Source organism: Ahaetulla prasina, chromosome 6 (genome assembly GCF_028640845.1).
Source record: "Ahaetulla prasina isolate Xishuangbanna chromosome 6, ASM2864084v1, whole genome shotgun sequence".
Classification (NCBI taxonomy): domain Eukaryota; kingdom Metazoa; phylum Chordata; class Lepidosauria; order Squamata; family Colubridae; genus Ahaetulla; species Ahaetulla prasina.
The window spans coordinates 58,614,228-58,631,062 of record NC_080544.1 but is presented as its reverse complement, the minus strand read 5'-3'; the positions used below and the strand labels follow the sequence as shown (position 1 = coordinate 58,631,062).

Genomic DNA, 16,835 nt, shown 5'->3' with positions numbered 1-16,835 from the left:
CTCCCAAAAGCGCTCCTGCAGCAGGAGACTCACGGCTCATGCCAGGCTTCGAAAGGGTAGCAGCAGCTATCCACAATTTTTAACCCTTATTTTGTTCCAACCCACGTGGTCCAGTATGGTCGGGACGAAATAAGAGTAAAAAAATTGTGGATAGCTGCTGCTACAGTACCCTTTGGAAGGCCGGTGCTAGGCACATGGGGCGCATTGCTTGGCCTTCTGTTGCAGAAGTGGCCACAATCGATGGCAAAAGCGGCTGCTTTTGCTGGAGGCGCCGGCAGGAGCCGCACCCGTGAATCAGCTATGAATGGCGGCTTGAGCAGCTTAGCTGATCCAATTAAGGAGCTGAGAAGCTCTGAGGTGACCAGGAAAGGGAAGGGCTGCTTCCTGTGCTGGCCACACCCACCCCGTCACTAGGGCTTATTGTCGGGGCAGGGTGTATATTTACACCCACGCCAAAAATCAGGCTTGGCCTTATTTTCAGGACACGTCCTATTTTTGGGGAAACACGGTATTAGGCATTCTCACTGCCCCGACAAATGGATGGATGGGTAGGATAGGATAAAAATATAATATTAGTACTTACCAAGTCTGAACCTGCTTAGTTTTTTAGGACAGCCAAGGTTGGTTAATTGACCTGCCTACTATAGGGATTTACAGACTTGATTATTTGGGACAGACACTGGATATCACTTTTTAAAAGCTATTCTGTTTGACAATCTACTTAAAGTTAACACTTAAAATTACATAGCATGGTTCATTGGAGTACAAACCCCATTTTTATTACTATAGAAAAAAAATTAGAATTAGAATTTTAGAATATTATTTTAACATTTGCCTAGTTTTTGATATGTCCCTTTACTTGTAGAAAAGTCACACAGGTTATGGTGGATTGAGAATGACACAGGTCATACATAAAATTTTGTAGGCCCAAAAATCACTATTTTAACATTTTAAACCCTAAAAGGCCTATAATTATATTTAACCATTTTCCCCCATTACAAACTTCTCTATACACTAATATCTTCAAAATAAAATCTTAAGTTAATTTTTTTAAATTGAGCATTCATGAACTGTTCTAAATAATTCTTTGTTGTTGTTGTTTTTAATTGTGCTATTTTAGCTTACTTTCCATATATTTTATAGTGCCTACCTTGACTGTTCTGTTTGTTTAGAAAGGCAGAATAGTGAAAATACTTTTCAGTGAAATAAATCAGTGCTCAAAACTGTTACGGCAGAGATGTGATCTTGCTTTCATGTTAATAAGAGTCACCTTTTTTATCCTGGAGCAGATGGCTTACTGCAATGCTTAAAATTACTCTAATTTTGGGCAATATAGATTGAGAGGGTCTCTTTAATTAATAATACACATCAGAAATTTGGACAGTTTTCAGTCATAGATTGATACTCATGGATTGATTGATATTGAGGCAAATATAGTCATTTTTCATGATTTACTGAACTGCATCTGCTTCTGCAACTCACAGACAGCAATACAACAAGGAAGGTCCAACATTAAGAACCTGTCCAAGAAAAAAAAAACTTCAGTTAACACATCATTTAGCATAACTTTTATTTAAGACTCAATTCTCCCTTATGAAATGAGGAAACAGGTGTACAGGTAGTCCTTGCTTACCAACTTGCTTTGTTTAACCACCCTCACATTTATCACTATTGCAACATACCATAGTCATGTGATTACCATTGCAACAAGCAAGTTAATAGAGAGTGTAGAAATAAAATTGTAACTTGTGGTCATAAGATCTTTTGCTTAGTAACCATGGGGCTTCACTTAACCAAATGGGAAGGCTGTAAACTCAATGAAGCCATTTGATCTTCTGCTTAGTGACCATAGTGCTTAATGAGCAAGTTGCAACCCCAACTATAATCGCTAAACAAGGACTATCTGTAGACATTACACAGAAATAAAAATAGGTTCACTAACGGATATCAGAAGTGACAGAAAAGTTCTTCATTAAGTAAGGAATTACAGAATTGACAGTATGGGATTATATACTGGATTATTAGACTGAAAATAAAACAGTGTAATCTTCAGTACATTCACTAAAAACAGCTAAAACAGGTAGACTTGCTTAGTGTCTATCTCAGCCAGTGATCATCTGAAGTTATGACAGTGAGAAAAAATAAACTTTGTGATCAAAGCCTACTTTTATGATCTCAGTGTCTCTTTATCACATATTTGCTGATTAGTAAATGTTGCCCTGCGCCTGACCCATTTTCCTTCTTTTCCTCCTCTCCTCAGAGGGGATAGGCTAAACAAGTGAGCTGTTTTGAGCTGCTTTTTTCAACCAAGTGCAAAGTAATTAAAAAGGGCTAAGCAGAAGTTAACAAACTCAGCTGTGTGACTGCCTGTAACTGACTAGACTTGAATCAATTTCACACTTTGGGTTTTGTTTGCAGCTCAGGAGCTTGCTAGGCAAACAGCTGTTGCCAGCTCGTTACTTTCAATATGTATTCCCCATAGTGTGCCTGCTTACTCTCTTGAAATTCCTTCATCTCCAATAAATATAAATGCAAACATTAATTCCCTTGCTAATTATCCCATGGCTGGGGTGAGCATTCTAAAAGGTGGAGAAGTGGGGAGGAAAGGGATTGCAAGATTTGCCGTTTTACTCTTGGTGCCTGAGAGACAAATTCTAGAAACCTGGGCTCACAATTGTTTCGGATCAAATCCTTCTGATAATATAAAGCAAAAGAAAGCTAAAGTAACATTGTAAGCTAATTGTGGTCATATGATTTTCTATGTGTGACTGCATCACTTAGCAACCAAATTGCCACTTCCAAATGTGGTCACTCAATGAGAACTAGCTGTAATTAAACCCTTTTCTTAAGCAAGCTCCTTAAAATCTCTATTTAGCAAGAAAATTAGGAAAAAAGCTATATTAAGAGATATTTTAGAGATGTTAAGGTCCACTGTTACTAGATCCAAGTTACTGTTTATTCACCAAATTATGACACTTACTTATTTGTGTGGAATTTCCTTAGGTTTCCTCATTTTATATCCAAGGAAGAGCACTAGAAGGGTTCCATATGTAAGAAGCACATACTAAAGACAGAATACATACAGGTCAGATCAGCCAAAATTTCAAACGGATAGTGTAAAATTATAATGGCAGATACTTACATTTCTTCTGCCTATTATTGTGGTGCTATTGAAGTATTTCTTAAATCCTGTAAATTCATGTTGTGTTCCAGAATCATGTCCTGCCATTATTGCTTGATCTAGATGCAATAGAAATTAATCTTAATTTCACTTTAAAACAATTTTATTTGCTATATTTATCTGATGAATTTCTAATGCATAACAAAATTACTGGTAACTGGTAAACAAATAACAATTAACATACTAACAGTTACAAAGCAGCCATACTTGCTTTCTTTCAAGTAAGTAATCTGACAGGAAACACCATGGATATTTAGCCCATGACTGAACCAGGTATACAAACAAATGAACAACTAAGACAGGTAGAAGTATTACTGATTCTAGGAGAAATACCAGTTATGGACAGGTTGCATTCTCTCCCAAAGACCAGAGGTTTGCAGATTGGGGCCCTCCTGGATCCAACATTCGTGCAGAACAGCAATGACACCAGTGGCAAAGAGAGCCTTTTATCACTTTTGGATGATAAACTAACTGCTTTCATATCACGAGAGAGACTTAGCTTCAGTATCTGATACGGTGGTAAATCTCAAACTGGATTACTAGTGTGTCCCTTAGCTTTTCAAGCTAGTTTGAAAATTGCAGCAAGTATAGAATGCAATGGGATGTAAAATTGTCAACTCTTGAAGATGCTACATAACCCCCTACCATGTATGAAAAAGCTTACTGGTTATTGTGTCCAACTCAAGGTTTATATGCTGTATATGCTGTCCCAACTCCCAGTGATACTCAAATGATATATAAAGGCTTATTTAGCTTAGGGCCAAGACACTTACATGACCATCCCATATAATCTGCCTTCCATTCCTAAACAATCAATGGGGCATCTTTTAGAAGATCTGTTGCAGATAATTCTGGTTTGGCAAAGCTCATAGTTAAGGAACAAAGTGCTATTGGCGTTGAAACAATCCCTATCCTTATTACAATTTAGGAGTTAAGAACATATTTAGTAAACTATTTAGTAAAATATTATTATTATTATTATTATTATTATTATTATTATTATTATTATTATTATTATTATTATTATTATTATTATTTAGTAAACATATTTAGTAAACTAGTAAAATAAAATGACTTGGAAGAGGGAATAGATTATTCCCGCCTGGATTATTGCAATGCTCTCTACATGGGGCTGCCCTTGAAGTGCACCCGGAGGCTGCAGTTAGTCCAGAATGCAGCTGCGCGGGTAATAGTGAAAGCAACTCGTTGCTCCCATGTAAGACCACTCCTGCGCAGTCTGCACTGGCTTCCTGTGGTCTTCTGGATGCGCTTTAAGATTTTGGTCACCACCTTTAAAGCGCTCCATGGCTTAGGACCCGGGTACTTACGGGACCGCCTGCTGTTACCGTTTGCCTCCCACCGACCCGTACGCTCTCACAGAGAGGGCCTTCTCAGGGTGCCGTCCGCCAAACAATGTCGGCTGGCGGCCCCCAGGGGCAGGGCCTTCTCTGTGGGAGCTCCCACGCTCTGGAATGAGCTTCCCCCGGTTTACGTCAAGTGTCTGATCTTCGGACCTTTCGCCGTGAGCTGAAAACGCACTTATTTATTCAAGCGGGACTGGCCTAAAATTTTATTGGGTTAAAATTTTATTGGGTTATTTATATTTTAATATTTTAATTCGTTTTAAATCTGGCCACTTTATAATATGTTTGTTTTAATTTCTTTTAATATTGATACTGTGATTTTTTACTTGGCTGTACACCGCCCTGAGTCCTTCGGGAGAAGGGCGGTATAAAAATTGAATAAAATAAAATAAATAAATAAATAAAATAGATGGGGAACTCATCAAATTTGCAGATGACACCAAGCTGGCAGGAATAACCAACACTCCAGAAGATAGGCTCAAGTTACAGAAAGATCTTGACAGACTTGAACATTGGGCGCTATCTAATAAAATGAAATTCAACAGTGAAAAAAGTAAGGTTCTACATTTAGGCAAAAAAACCAAAATGCACAGGTACCGTATATGTGGTACCTTGCTCAATAGTAGTACCTGTGAGAGGGATCTTGGAGTCCTAGTGGATAACCATTTAGATATGAGCTAGCAGTGTGCAGCAGCTGCTAAAAAAGCCAACACAGTTCTGGGCTGCATAAACAGAGGGATAGAATCAAGATCATGTGAAGTGTTAGTGCCACTTTATAATGCCTTGGTAAGGCCACACTTGGAATATTGCATCCAGTTTTGGTCGCCACGATGTAAAAAAGATGTTGAGACTCTAGAAAGAGTGCAGAGAAGAGCAACAAAGATGATTAGGGGACTGGAGACTAAAACATATGAAGAACGGTTGCAGGAACTGGGTGTGTCTAGTTTAATAAAAAGAAGGACTAGGGGAGACATGATAGCAGTGTTCCAATATCGCAGGGGTTGCCACAAAGAAGAGGGAGTCGGGCTGTTCTCCAAAGCACCTGAGGGTAGAACAAGAAACAATGGGTGGAAACTGATCAAAGAAAGAAGCAACTTAGAACTAAGGAGAAATTTCCTGACAGTTAGAACAATTAATAAGTGGAACGACTTGTCTGCAGAAGTTGTGGAATGCTCCAATACTGAAAATTTTTAAGAAAATGTTGGATAACCATTTGACTGAGATGGTGTAGGGTTTCCTGCCTGGTCAGGGGGTTGGACTAGAAGGCCTCCAAGGTCCCTTCCAACTCTGTTGTTATATTATATTATATTATAAACAGGCCCTCAATATTTTAATTGTTTTAAAATACATTATTTTAATTATATTTTTAATTTTAACTTTAGAATTTGTAGAGTAGGTTTCTAGTTAGCCAGTTTTATAAAAGATCCAATCTCATGAACCAAATAATCCAGCTGCTTTGGTTTGATGAAACAACCACATTTTTATTAGTTTTCTAGAAGCCAGGTGGGAACGGGCCTATCACACACAGGGGCAATGCTATTCCTATGAGTGGGGCAGCACTGAGAAAACATGCTGAAGAGTCCCTAAAGTAATAAATTTGTTATTAAGAAACACATAAATGACTGCCCTATTGAATCCTATCAAGTGGATAGATGTTATTGGGAGAAAGCTGCCCCACAGATACAGGCCCCAAAACATTGAAAACTATAAAGGCGACAACAAACTAAGCCTCAGTCTCAGCAAGCCAGAGTGGCTTTGAATTGCACCCAGAAACCAAAAGATAGCCAATCTGGCTGTTAAAAGTATTACATGTGTGTCTAGAGATGCCAATCACTACCCAATCATTGCAGGCCCCAAATTCCATACCGAGCTCATTCCAATAGTCCAGTTGAGAGGTTATTAAGGCATAAGTAACAGTAATGCCTTTCACTCTAAGAAAAAGTGCAACTGAAATACAAGATGAAACTGTACAAAGACCCTCTTGGTCACAGATACTACCTGTTCTTTGTGCAGGGGCTATGAGCTCAAGGAGAAGTCTGAATTGTAAACCAGTTCTACCTGCTCAGATTAACAATGGAATCTCATTGAAATTGACAGAACTTGGAACCCAATGCCACTCTGTCTTGCTAGGATCTGTTCCTCCCATCCAGTCTTGGAGAATCTCCTGGCAACTTGACAGAATCATTTATTTGATCATAGTTGAGGATTACATCATCAATGACCCATGAAGGATGTCAACCAGCTGTTTCACCTAAATGTTGAATAGGATTGGGAGAGAATAGAACCCTACAGCATCCCCCCTATTACCAATTAAGGCCTTAGGTTTGATCAGTCCCCCCTCCTTCAACCCTTGAAGATAACTTGAAAGAATGCCCAAGGAGCTGCTGATTCAGTTCTACAGAGGAATTATTGAGTCTGTCATTTGCACCTCTATAACTGTCTGGTTCGGTTCTGCAGCCCAACAAGAAAAACACAGACTTCAGAGGATAATTAGAACTGCAGAAAAAATAATTGCTACCAACCTGCCTTCCGCTGAGGACCTGTATACTGCACGAATCAAGAAGAGGACCGTGAAATTTTTTGCAGATCCCTCGCATCCTGGACATAAACTGTTTCAACTCCTACCCTCAAAACGACGCTATAGAGCACTGCACACCAGAACAACTAGACACAAGAACAGTTTTTTCCCGAAGGCCATCACTCTGCTAAACAAATAATTCCATCAACACTGTCAAACTATTTACTGAATCTGCACTACTATTAATCGTCTCATAGTTCCCATCACCAATCTCTTTCCACTTATGACTGTATGACTATAACTTGTTGCTGGCAATCCTTATGATTTATATTGATATATTGACCATCAATTGTGTTGTAAATGTTGTACCTTGATGAACGTATCTTTTCTTTTATGTACACTGAGAGCATATGCACCAAGACAAATTCCTTGTGTGTCCAATCACACTTGGCCAATAAAATTCTATTCTATTCTATTCTATTCTATTCTATTCTATTCTATTCTATTCTATTCTATTCTATTCTATTCTATTCTACTACAATGGATGATATTGAAAGCAACTGTGAGATCAAGCAAGGCCAGAAGGACCAGAAGCTACACATAAATGCAATGAATGCTCTCTCTTAAGCTGAATGTTGACTTAAAATAGGGTTGCCAAACTGGCAACCTGCAGACTAGATGCATTATGCGCAGGCCACAACCACCCTGGATCTGCAAAGGTAAAAAAATGTCATGATACATCACGTGGCGCAATCAAGTTTGACACCCGTGAGCTAAAATCTGACTGAAATGTCTCCAGATGTTTCCTCCAGGCATCTCTACAGTTGAAGTTCAACAATGATTTGTTCCTCCCACTGGAAGCCTTTATCAAGTTGTTAGTGCTAGAAAAGACAGTGTACGATTTTAACTTCTTTGGTGTTTGTTTCCACAATGGACCAATCTGTTTCCCAGTACCCTCAAAAGCAACCTATTATAATCAAGATACCTAGCCTAGCTTCATGTTCTCCTAGGCTAACCACACTTCCAGACATCTAGTGAAACAAAAAGTTGCATGCAACTAGGAGAGGGAGCTGCAATGCACAAGAGATAACAAGAGAGTATTCTGCTTAGGCTGGGATGTAGGATACAGTTGCTTTTGGCAGAGGAGGATCTTGTAGGTATTCTTAGAGTACCAAATTTTTCAGCCATTAACAGAAAAAGCGAAAGCAACATCCTATTAACCATTTAAGGATCAATTTACAGTGTACTCAATTATGAACTTCGAAATGCATAACAATTCATTTCCCAAGATAAGAGGCAAAATGTCATAGCATTCAACACATCTGTACCCGATTACAGTGAATAGAAAAGTATGGAGGTATATTCCATCCCTTTAGGATTTTGAGATGGAATACAGGCCTGGGGAGTATAAATCAATCAATCCAGTACAACAATTAAAGCAAAGTAGTCCATTATATGAAAACCACTTTCCAAGTATTTTACTTTTCTATCTAGACGAGCACAGGTAGATTCTTTTTCCACCTGAATTTATATCCATTTAAGAACAGAAAATATGAAATATGAAGGAGACGCTTCACCTCCTATAGACAGGCAGCACTGCTCAAACATAAATTCAATTTAACCACCCAGGAACAAAAAAAATATTACTACAATTCCAGGATGCCGGTTGAGGGAAATAAGGTAGCTCTCCATACCCAGTACATAGCCCCATTTATCAGGCAGCAAATGATCCTATTGACCATTTTTCGTCCTTCTGGTGCCTTTCAAATGTGTTGGGCTGTCACGTTGCCCGATATAGTAATTACAAAAAGTGTGATTCAAAACAAATGGAAGACTGGTTGAGAAGGATGCTATAAAAATAGCCACGTTTGTAAAAGCAGGCATAATCTTTCAAATAATTGCAGAACAAAATTGGTATATTGGTATATATTTATATATTGCAACAGACAAAGTTTAATTTACTTCAAAGTATGCTGAGAAATATTATTCACAAATACCAATCACAAGACAAGGCAGCACCCACCGCGTTTTCTATCCGATGCCGCCTCCTGCTCTAAGTATGAACGACTCAATGCCCTTCATGTACAAAATGGAGCCATTCAATTGACCAACGTTCCCTAACCAATCTTCGATGCGCTGAGGTGGGACTTTATTTATCCAAACCGGAACTATGGCCAAGACTCGTTTTTTTAATTGGCCAATGAATTTGTCCGTCAAATTACTAGTGCCTACCTTCTGTGACGGAAATCAGTGCCGTTGCTCTATGGTTACTTGGTAATCGGGTTCACTTCCTTTTACTTTTTTTTTTTTCCGGCATCGTTTTCCATTCCGGGTCAAGGAGCAAATGGTGTCTCTTCTTCAAGCGTGAGATTGAGACGTTAAAGTAAGTTTGAGGAATGTGAGACGGGTTCTTTGGAAGAAGGCGGGTGGCGGGGAGAAGGAACGGAGCAGGACTTAAAGAGGGAAGGTTTACCGAACTGGGCATGGAGGAAGAAAGCACCGTGAGTTCCACGTGTTGAACTTGTGTGGACCTCAAGCGTTGCGGAGTGGATTTATAGTCTCCGCAGAAATACATGAATAAGGCTAAACGTGTACCTGAAAGACCATTCCAAACAGTGAATCAACCATACCTTTTAATAGGAAAGCATAAAAGCATTTTCCAGAATGCCAAGTGCTTTAGACATTGTGTTTGCTCAATATTTTCTGTAATATGCTGAAAACAGCATCCCAGTTTTTTAAACTTATTTTTAACATTTTTTAAAAATCATGGAGACAATGCTTAGTGGGGGTTTGCTTTGGATTGAAAAAGATCTGTACAAGAAAATGCTAACGATGTTACTTAATGTTCAGAAATATAGTAACAAACCAAAGTAAATATTAATTTTAGAATAACAGTTTTTATTGCAGTTTTATGCTGATAGTGAGATATAAAAATAGCTAATTAAATGTTTGAGAGGCAAGCTGAGGTTAAAATAATTTCTTTGAAACAGACACATAGCAAAGACCTACTTTCCTTCTCTGTTAGAAATTTATTTGAATTGACTATAAGGATTGTTTCTATAGATAATAGTAATAGGAACACTGTGATGCTGTGCAAGGAATTTCAGGATCTAGATTAACTCTTCAGAATTTCCAGGATATTGTTTTTAAGTAAAGCTCATTTTAACTACTTTTGCAATATGAATTCATTAATTGACTATGAATAGTTATTCAGTTGAAACTGTTTCCATCCTAAATTAAAAAGCTTTAGTTTAATAAGTCATAGAAAAAGCATCTGTCAATCTTGACAACTAGCCATTGTGAAACTATAGCTCACTGATAAAAAGAACTGAAAATTGTCAGCCACTGCTAAAACAGTTCAATTTTAGAATATTTGTATAATGTATTCAATTAAAATGTCTACGATACCTCTGGCCCAGGACTTAGTTATTGATAAAGAATGAATCTATCCCAGAATGCATTGGCCTTCCCTTATCTCATGTCTTTTGGTTGTTTTGAACTTCCCATCATTACCCACTTAATTTACACAGAAGATGACATGGGGATCATATATATATTTGGATGGTTCCAATTTTTGACACTGTTAGAATGAAAGAGCTACCGGTAATATTTTAATAACATGAGTCAAATATTTTATATTCTTATGATTTAATGTCTGTCATCTCATTCCTAAAATGAAATAATACTTATGTTTTATGATTTTATCCTGATGATTTATAAACTCTTAATAGTTTAGCTTCCTTTCATACAGAAAAACAACCATGTCATCTGTGGAGGAGACTTTTCCAAGAGGTGGTACACAGAAGAAAGGACAGGAAGAAAAAACAGTCAGACAATCAACGGTAGAAGATGATAATTTATTCAAGGTATGCAAATTTGGAACATTTAACTTCTATTGTCTCAGGCTGTTGATTCTTCCATCTACCAGTAAATAATTTTATGACTGACATCAATTGCCTTATTCCTTGACTTTCTTAGAATCATAGGGCTGGAAGGGATCTTGGAGATCTAGTCCAATCCCCTGCCTCCTTATATCATCCCAGACAAATGGTTGCTCAGTCTTCTTGAAAACCTCCAACGACGAGTACTCGCAACTCCATCAAGCAAGCTTTTCCATTGATTAATTGTTGCCACTTTCAGGAAATTTCTCTTTATTTTGAGATTGAATCCCCCTCCAATGAGCTTCCACCCATTGCTTCTTGTCCTACCCTCAGGTGCTATGAAGATGAAATCGATACCCTCTTCCCTGCTACAGCTCTTCACGTATTGGAAGATTGCTATCATGTCTCCCCTAAGCCTTCTCTTAGGCTAAAGCAGGGGGTCCCAACCTTTTTTATACCCCATACCCTAGAACGCTTCTAATATATTCTTGGCCGAAGCCTTAGCGTGATGAACTGCAGCTCACTTCATGAAATTTTTGGCTACTATATCCTGACATAACTTTGTTTCTACAATTATAGAAGATAATAGATCACTATAGCCCAAGTCTCCAGTGATACATTTTGTTAATATTACGCCATCATTTTTTAACTTTTTTCTATTTCATTTTCCTGAACTTTGCATTGATGTGTTGCTTTCCTCTCCCAATTACTAACCTCTAGAATCAAGGAAGCAACTTTTCAATTTTTATGTAATCTATTTTAGACTCAACATGAAGAAGTAACTTGGAAAAGAAAGAAAAAACATGAAGATCAAAAGGAGCCAAAAAAACTTAAGTTTGAGAAGAAAGCTGTTTCAAAAACCAGTGCTAAAGATTTTGAACTTTTGTCAGCAGAGGTTGGTTGGTAATTTGTACTGTAATTTATCTGTGGTGCTATGATGTACAATTCTACTTGACTATCCCAATTGATTCTATTAGATGGTGTGTTACCATGATAAAATAATTCCTAAGACCTGTTTACATGGCATAATATTGAATGAGCATCAGTTGTTTGAATCCAGCCAAAGTATGATTATACTCTGAAGCTCAGTATAAGCTCTCAGTATAAAACAAGTTACAGATCTTTGATCTGGAAATGGTGATTTGGTTTCCTTTTCACCTAACTGGATTTTTTTCTGGGTGCTTTGTTGCATCTCCTTATATTCATATATTATCTGTACTAACAGAAGCTTTGTGTGCAAAACCATGTGAAAGTATATTTGTGATTGTTGCTTATTAATGTTTGCTTGTCTTCAACAGTCTCTCACAGAAGGAACACTGCTGTTAGGATGTGTGAAAAATAGTAATCAGTTTGATCTGGTGATCAGCTTACCAAATGGTCTTACTGGCTTTGTGAAAATAACATGCCTATGTGATGCCTATAGTGAACTACTAAATAAGCAGGTGGCCACTGATGAGCCTGTGGAGGTAAGACATGATGTGGGATTGATAGATGAAATCCATGAAGATCAACAAAGCAGGCTTTCATAGTTGCTTTATGGTTTGCTTTGCTCCACATTTGGATCTGCTAAGTACCAGGTTTTGAATTCATAGATATGGGTTTTTGTTTGTCAAAAGAATTGAGGACAGCCATTGGAATTAGCATATAAGTACCATTCTTGAACTTAATTGTGATATATTTTCTGTGTGTCCAGCCTATAACACAATTTGCTGTGAATCCGGTCTGTAACACCATTTGTTAACTGTCAAACTACATTCAATTTACTGAATATAATCTGGGGGAAAAGTGTCATTATGTTACTTGATGTGAAAGCTGGAAAACACCTTGCCACATTTCTTTCCTTATTTTTTCTACTCCCTCTTGAATTTTTTTGCAGGAACTGAATTCTCTTTCAGACTTGTTCCCTCCAGGAATGTTGGTGAGATGTGCTGTGGAAAGCACAGAGAAGAATGCTATAGGACATCAGAAGATATACTTAACTATTAATCCAAAAGATGTCAACAAAGGTTTGAATCCTACAGTTTTGAAAGCAGGCATGGTAAGTAACTCAAGATTTTCCTCATCTTATTTTTCATATTTATTAAATGAACTATTTCTCCCAAATTGTTTGAGACAGTTAGGAAAAAAGCAGTTTTGTTAAACTGTGAGCAAAAGAGTGATTATAAATGACAGCAGTGCAATTAAAGAAAACAAAGGTGGGTTAAAAAAAAGTCAAATTCCAAAATTACATTTTTACCTGTAGAGTTTTATAGGAAAATTCAGAGAAATAGCATCAAGACAGTGCATGTTGGTTTAAAATGCTGAAATATACAAACAAGTTTATAAGGTAATGAACAAGTGTGACACATAAAATCTAAGAAATAAGTTTCATGCGAATGGCCTGAACCTCACTCAAGATTCTTAAAAGTTGCTGTTATAAAATGGATTTGTCTTGAATACAGCTAGTCCTCAACTTATGACCACAATTGCGTCCCAAATTTCTGTTGCTAAATGAGACAATTGTTAAGTAAGTTTTGCCCCATTTTATGGCATTTCTTGCCATAGTTGTTAAGTGAATCATTGCAGTTCTTAAATGGTATACTAAAGTACCCATCCCAAGACCATTGTGACTGTGAACCAGCCTTTAAAGTTTAAACAATTGATTGTAAATTAAGGATTACCTGTAGCTGCACTCACTATTGTGTGGGAAGTCTGTGTGGCTTCTGAAAAAAACCACAAATTAAATTATAAATCATTAAAATAGGCTAGCTCTGGAGATGAACATAATGGGGTATATATGTCTGTGTGTGTGCGTATGAATATATCCTCTTGGAGGTAGGGAGGGAGATAGATTAATGGATAGACAGACACACACAAACATATACAGAGGAATTCGTTGCTAGACATGCTCATTGTGTCAGCAGGATCCCAATGGCAATTTTGTACAATATAATGACAATATTTTTTAAACTCCATTAAGATTTGAGCAATTAGCAATAAAGGTCTTGGGAAAATCAATGGCTTTTTCCCCTTTCAGTGTAAACTTAGTAAATTAATGAAAAATAGGGGATAAAGAACAGTACAATCTCTTTATATATATTTAATTCAACACTTTTTTCTTTGAACAGCTACTCTCTGGATGTGTATCTAGTATAGAAGACCATGGTTACCTTATTGATATAGGTATTCTTGGAACAAAAGCATTTCTTCCTCGGCAGAAAGCCCAGAGCTATCTGCAATCACTCACCAAAGGTAAAACTTTTTATAGTTGTTTTGAGTGTAGCATTGGGAGGAGAGGAAGTAGGTGAGTCTAAGGATTATGAAAGCTTAGCTATGAAAATGAATGGTGACAAGCCATTACAAAGTTCTGTGTGTCTGTATTTAAATCAATGTACAATAGCTATTTCCATATTTGATCAACCTTTCTAGGTTTTTTTAACAAGATGCTTGTTTTTTGGTTATTTAAACAATCTATCACATGATGAAATTGGTGAATCAATGAAATAGCAAGTGCTGAAAAGTATGATCATAACAGAAACGTTATAGCAAATAATTACTGAGAAGAGATTTTATTCTGCATGCTGGATTTATAGGGACTGAACTGATGATAGGGCAATATCTGAACTGCCTTATTGAAGAAGTAAAGAATGGTGGAAGAATAATCCGCATATCCATCAATCAGTCTGAGGTTGCTTCAGCCATTGCCACAGAAAAACAGAACTGGTCACTCGCCAACTTGCTACCTGGGCTAGTGGTGAAAGCCCAGGTTCAGGAGGTAAAATCATTTCTCTATTGTCTATAGGCATAGATAGAAGAAAAAAATGTATTTATAGTGGGCATACCTCATCCATATTGAAGTTAAGAACCAGCTTTTGATCTATTAATAGGTAAGATAGTAGGCAAGATATTTGCTTGATTACAATTTTCATTCTTCTAGACTCAAAATGATGTTGGAAACTATGTAGGCAGATACTGAATTTTATAAGCCCTCCTGCTTAAATTTGTTATGCAACAATTCTATATTAATTTCATTTCCTTCAAAGTGAGGGTCGGTTTTCAAGTGTATCTCATTTGCTTCCCAGAATCAAGGGTAGCAAGAATGCTGATTCTTCTTTCCCAAAGCCCAGTTCCATTCACTCTTGGTAAAGGAGGAGTGATTGAAACTGAGCTGCCTGTACTGTGGACTCCCACAGACTTGATCCTGTCAGTATTCCTATTTAATATCTACTTAAAACTGTTGGACAAGCTCTCCCTCATCATGAGGTCAGGCTTCAAGGATCTGCTGATACAGTTAAATATCTTGACTCACACCTACGAAGTGAACTTATCAAGAGTGCTTTTTGTAATAGTGTGAAGATGTTGGGATCTAGATGAGAAGGAGCAAACTTAGGATCAATCCTAGCTAATCTGAATGGCTGGGAAGTCCTGGACCATTTCTCTTGGGATTTTTCAATTTTAGTTCTAGAAGGAAGTAGGGAACAGTTTGCAGTTGGTCCTGGACTCACAGCTCTTGTTCAAAGAGCAGGTGGCTACTATGGCTACTACTTCCTTGATCGGGATGCCTTGTGCACAGTCACTCACGTGCTCGTTACCTCTCGCTTGGATTATTGTAATGCTCTCTATATGGGGCTCCCCTTGAAGTGCACTCGGAGGCTTCAGTTAGTCCAGAATGCAGCTGCGCGGGTGATAGAGGGAGCTTCGCGTAGCTCCCACGTAACACCGCTCCTGCGCAGACTGCACTGGCTACCTGTGGCCTTCCGAGTGCACTTTAAGGTGTTGGTTACGACCTTTAAAGCGCTCCATGGCTTAGGGCCTGGGTACTTACGGGACCGCCTGCTGTTACCATATGCCTCCCACCGACCCGTACGCTCTCACAGAGAGGGACTTCTCAGGGTGCCGTCCGCCAAACAATGTCGGCTGGCGGCCCCCAGAGGAAGGGCCTTCTCTGTGGGGGCTCCCACACTTTGGAACGAGCTTCCCCCAGCCTTACGTCAAATACCTGACCTTCGGACTTTCCGCCGCGAACTGAAGACATACCTTTTTATTCGCGCGGGGCTGGCCTAAATTTTAAATTTTACATTTTAAATTTTAAATTTTAAACTACATAAATTTTATCGATTTTAAATTTTCTACTAATTTTAAATGGGGTTTTGGTTTTATAAATTTTAAGGTTCTAGGCTAATTATAATAAGTTTTTTAACTCGTATTTTAAATTGTATATTGTGGTGTTTGTATTTTATTGTAGCCTGTACGCCGCCCTGAGTCCTTCGGGAGAAGGGCGGTATAAAAATCAAATCAAATAAATAAATAAATAAATAAATGGCCAGGAAGGTCTTTCATTGTATTATCTTATACATCAATTGCTCCTTTTCCCATTTAAAACCCAGTATAACATAAGGATAATTACAAAATAAAATATTTATGTTGGCAAGTATACATACATGCTACTAGCTTTCATCTTCTGGTTGGACTTTTAAAGGATATATAATTTCACATATTCAGTGATACATGCAATATTAAATTTAATTCAAACAGAGTAGAAAATAAATTAATATAACCAAATATATAAAAGTTCTAAAATGTCAAAATAAATACTTTGAAAGTTTTGTTAAGTCTTACTTTTCCTCCAGTTCTTTTAAGGAAATCCATCCACAAGAAGAATTTTTGTTCCTTTTACATTTTTTTCAGGTAACAACTTCTGGAATTTCTCTAAGTTTTCTCTCTTCCTTTACTGGAATTGTGGATTTCATGCACACAAATTCTCTAAAAACAGGACATTTATCACCAAATCAGATGGTAAGTTAATAAGCAAATATGTTTAAACTATGATGAAAATGTAAATGAATTACTACATTTCTAAATAGTAGTTCTTCATATTCCTGGATTCTAAAAAAATTTTAAAAGTAAAAGTG

General features: G+C 37.5%; 2 protein-coding genes across 5 annotated transcripts in view; one reads left to right on the top strand and one right to left on the bottom strand.

Moving 5' to 3' along the window:
- Positions 1-1,333: 1,333 nt before the first annotated feature.
- Positions 1,334-9,230, bottom strand: ATP5MK (ATP synthase membrane subunit k). 2 transcript variants are annotated; one of them, XM_058187671.1, is made up of 5 exons: positions 9,087-9,131; positions 5,175-5,267; positions 3,143-3,240; positions 2,981-3,064; positions 1,334-1,520 (listed from the first exon to the last, which is right to left on the bottom strand). In XM_058187671.1, exons 3-4 carry the CDS (start codon positions 3,227-3,229, stop codon positions 2,981-2,983), a joined length of 171 nt encoding a protein of 56 aa, XP_058043654.1. In that variant the 5' UTR covers positions 3,230-3,240; positions 5,175-5,267; positions 9,087-9,131; the 3' UTR covers positions 1,334-1,520. The 2 variants fall into 2 exon arrangements, with proteins under 2 accessions (XP_058043654.1, XP_058043653.1); XM_058187670.1 differs by lacking the exon at positions 5,175-5,267 and having other exon boundaries at positions 9,087-9,230.
- A 104-nt stretch (positions 9,231-9,334) lies between these two features.
- Positions 9,335-16,835, top strand: part of PDCD11 (programmed cell death 11) — a 29,532-nt gene continuing 22,031 nt past the window's right edge. For all 3 annotated transcript variants that reach the window (XM_058187622.1, XM_058187621.1, XM_058187623.1), the window contains exons 1-8: positions 9,335-9,446; positions 10,815-10,929; positions 11,708-11,839; positions 12,243-12,410; positions 12,821-12,982; positions 14,052-14,175; positions 14,517-14,698; positions 16,612-16,719. In XM_058187622.1, the coding sequence (XP_058043605.1) occupies positions 10,825-10,929; positions 11,708-11,839; positions 12,243-12,410; positions 12,821-12,982; positions 14,052-14,175; positions 14,517-14,698; positions 16,612-16,719 (981 nt within the window). In that variant the 5' untranslated portion in view covers positions 9,335-9,446; positions 10,815-10,824. The remainder of the gene's footprint in view (positions 9,447-10,814; positions 10,930-11,707; positions 11,840-12,242; positions 12,411-12,820; positions 12,983-14,051; positions 14,176-14,516; positions 14,699-16,611; positions 16,720-16,835) is intronic.

Bases quoted from the DNA above. Each gene is read 5' to 3' on its own strand.
- ATP5MK (XM_058187670.1), bottom strand. From the start codon at position 3,229: ATGGCAGGACATGATTCTGGAACACAACATGAATTTACAGGATTTAAG. The intron at 3,065-3,142 runs GTAAGTATCTGC...TTCTGTCTTTAG, and splicing joins CAATAATAGGCAGAAGAAAT to TATGTGCTTCTTACATATGG.